General features: G+C 54.8%; 1 protein-coding gene across 1 annotated transcript in view; it reads right to left on the bottom strand.

The window, feature by feature from the left end:
* The window catches only part of LOC113941698, a gene marked incomplete at its 5' end in the record, with an annotated part of 3,513 nt that extends 1,505 nt beyond the window's left edge, over positions 1-2,008 (bottom strand). Inside the window, 2 exons of the mRNA XM_027632836.1 lie at positions 525-889; positions 1,811-2,008. Of these exons, the coding sequence (XP_027488637.1) occupies positions 525-889; positions 1,811-2,008 (563 nt within the window). The remainder of the gene's footprint in view (positions 1-524; positions 890-1,810) is intronic.
* Positions 2,009-2,053: the final 45 nt, after the last annotated feature.

The following is a 2,053-nucleotide window of genomic DNA, read 5'->3' as shown; positions in this document are numbered from 1 at the left end:
AGGAAAGGCCATGGAAAGGACAGTTTAAATCCTCTCCCCAAAGGGTTTCACCTCCCAGCAGTGAGTGTGAGGCCTGGTGAGCTGGAGCCTGCCACATTCCAGCCCTTCCTACCTGGCACCTGAGTTACCAGACCAGGATTTTCTAAGGCTTTCTGCCTGTTATTAATATTCAATATTGACACTTCAATACTCTGGGGTGTGAAGGTGGGTTCTCTTGCCTGGGTGGAGGAGCAGGGGGATTCCTGGCCCAACCAACCTGCCTTTCCTTGCCCTGTCACCATGTCAGCTCAGGCATGGGGTGGGCAAGTCAGGTATGTAAAAATATGACAGGGGGCAGGGTTGGATGGGATATTGGGAAGGAATTCTTGGCTGGGAGGGTGGGGAGGCCCTGGCACAGGTTGGGCAGAGAAGCTGTGGCTGCCCCTGGATCCCTGGAAGTGTCCCAGGCCAGGTTGGATGGGGCTTGGAGCAACCTGGGCTGGTGGGAGGTGTCCCTGCCCATGGCAGGGGGTGGCACTGGATGATCTCTAAGGTCCCTTCCCACCCAAACCAGTCTGGGGATGCTGTGCTTCCATATCCAGACACTCCCGTTCCCAAACCCGCCGCTCTGCCCGCGGTTTTTCCGGGGACAGTCAGAGGGTGAAATAAATCCACCCCAGCTGCTCCGTGGGCGTGACCCCCCCGGCAGTGGAACACGTGCACTCTTACCTGGCACTTTGAAGGGCACCACATCCAGCAGCAGACCCTCGTCCTGGGCCTTCTTGGCCAGGGTGTGGGAGCGCAGGGCGTACTCGTCCTGCTCCAGGCGGGACACGCCGAAGGCGGCGGCCAGGCGGTCGGCAGAGTGCCCCATGGTCTCACTGGTGGAGAACTCGGCCACAGCCGGGAGCTGCAGCCAGGGAGGCAGGGTCAGCACGGCTAAAACCACCCCCCGGGCAGCACCCAGAGCTCAGGAGTGGCTTTACTTGCTCCCTGTCAGCTCAGAGCTACGCAAGGAACGCGCGACAACCGGACCAGGAGCGACCGGGTCAAACGCGTCAGAGGAACCACCACTTTCCAAGATTTTAGGGGGAAAATGAGGTCCAGGCTGCTGCTCACTGCTCACTGTGCAGCAGCTGGACGAGCAGAGGGCACAGCTTAACAGGGAATCCACGACAAAAGGGGACCAAGACTTTTTGGGCTCAGCTGAAACAACACACCCTGGGACCTTAAAACTCCTCGTGAGGCACCTCCTCATCCCAAACCAGAGCCAGGAGGGTTTAGTTTTTTGGTTTTTAATTCTTCCAGCAGCACACAGGAAATCCCTAGATGCATCTAAATCTGTGATTTTTGCATCTTGGGTGGATTTGGGATCTCACATTCATGTACTGAGGATATTCCCCTCCAATATTAAGGCGGTTACTTCTGTTATCCAGGAAAATTCTTCTGACCCCAATTCTTCTGATGCTTTAGGACCTTTGAATAAGTTTTATGGATAAAAAACCTTCTCTTTCTGTCATCTTCAGCACAGTTTGTCCAGGAGTTGCAGAAGGAGAGGGAGGTTTTTACACTAAGTTGGGTTTTCTGAAGCTGAACGTGTGAGAAGAAAAAGCAGAGTCCCAAATGCTGTGAGATGCAGTAATCAATTTAACCCAAAGCAGGGGACAGAGAAGGATCACAGTGAGCCTCAGACACCTCACCCTTCTTAAACCCTCTCCACTGAGGCTAAAAAAACTGCCTGAGCCACACCTTGGTTCACACCTTCCCCTAAAACAGTTCAGCTAAATATCTGAACACCCGAAAAAAAAAAAATAGAAGAAATAAAAAATACCTCAGGAGCGAAGTAGTCAGGGCGAATCTTGGAGATCAGGGAGAGCTTCTGGCCCAAGGTCTTGGCCCTGTTCAGGGTCAGCATCGTCTTCCTCATCTTCCTGCTGTGCCGGATGGGAACGTCCGACATGAGCTCCACCCCTCCGGCCACCACCACGTCGCACTGTCCGGCCGCGATCAGCCCCACGCCTGTGGGACGAGAGGGATTCCTGGGAGAGCTGCAGGGAGCAGGGACCCTCACCCC

This window comes from Corapipo altera, unplaced genomic scaffold (genome assembly GCF_003945725.1).
Source record: "Corapipo altera isolate COAL_440 unplaced genomic scaffold, ASM394572v1 59456, whole genome shotgun sequence".
Taxonomy (NCBI): domain Eukaryota; kingdom Metazoa; phylum Chordata; class Aves; order Passeriformes; family Pipridae; genus Corapipo; species Corapipo altera.
Note: the sequence above shows the minus strand (reverse complement) of the source record. Positions and strands in the feature narration are given on the sequence as shown.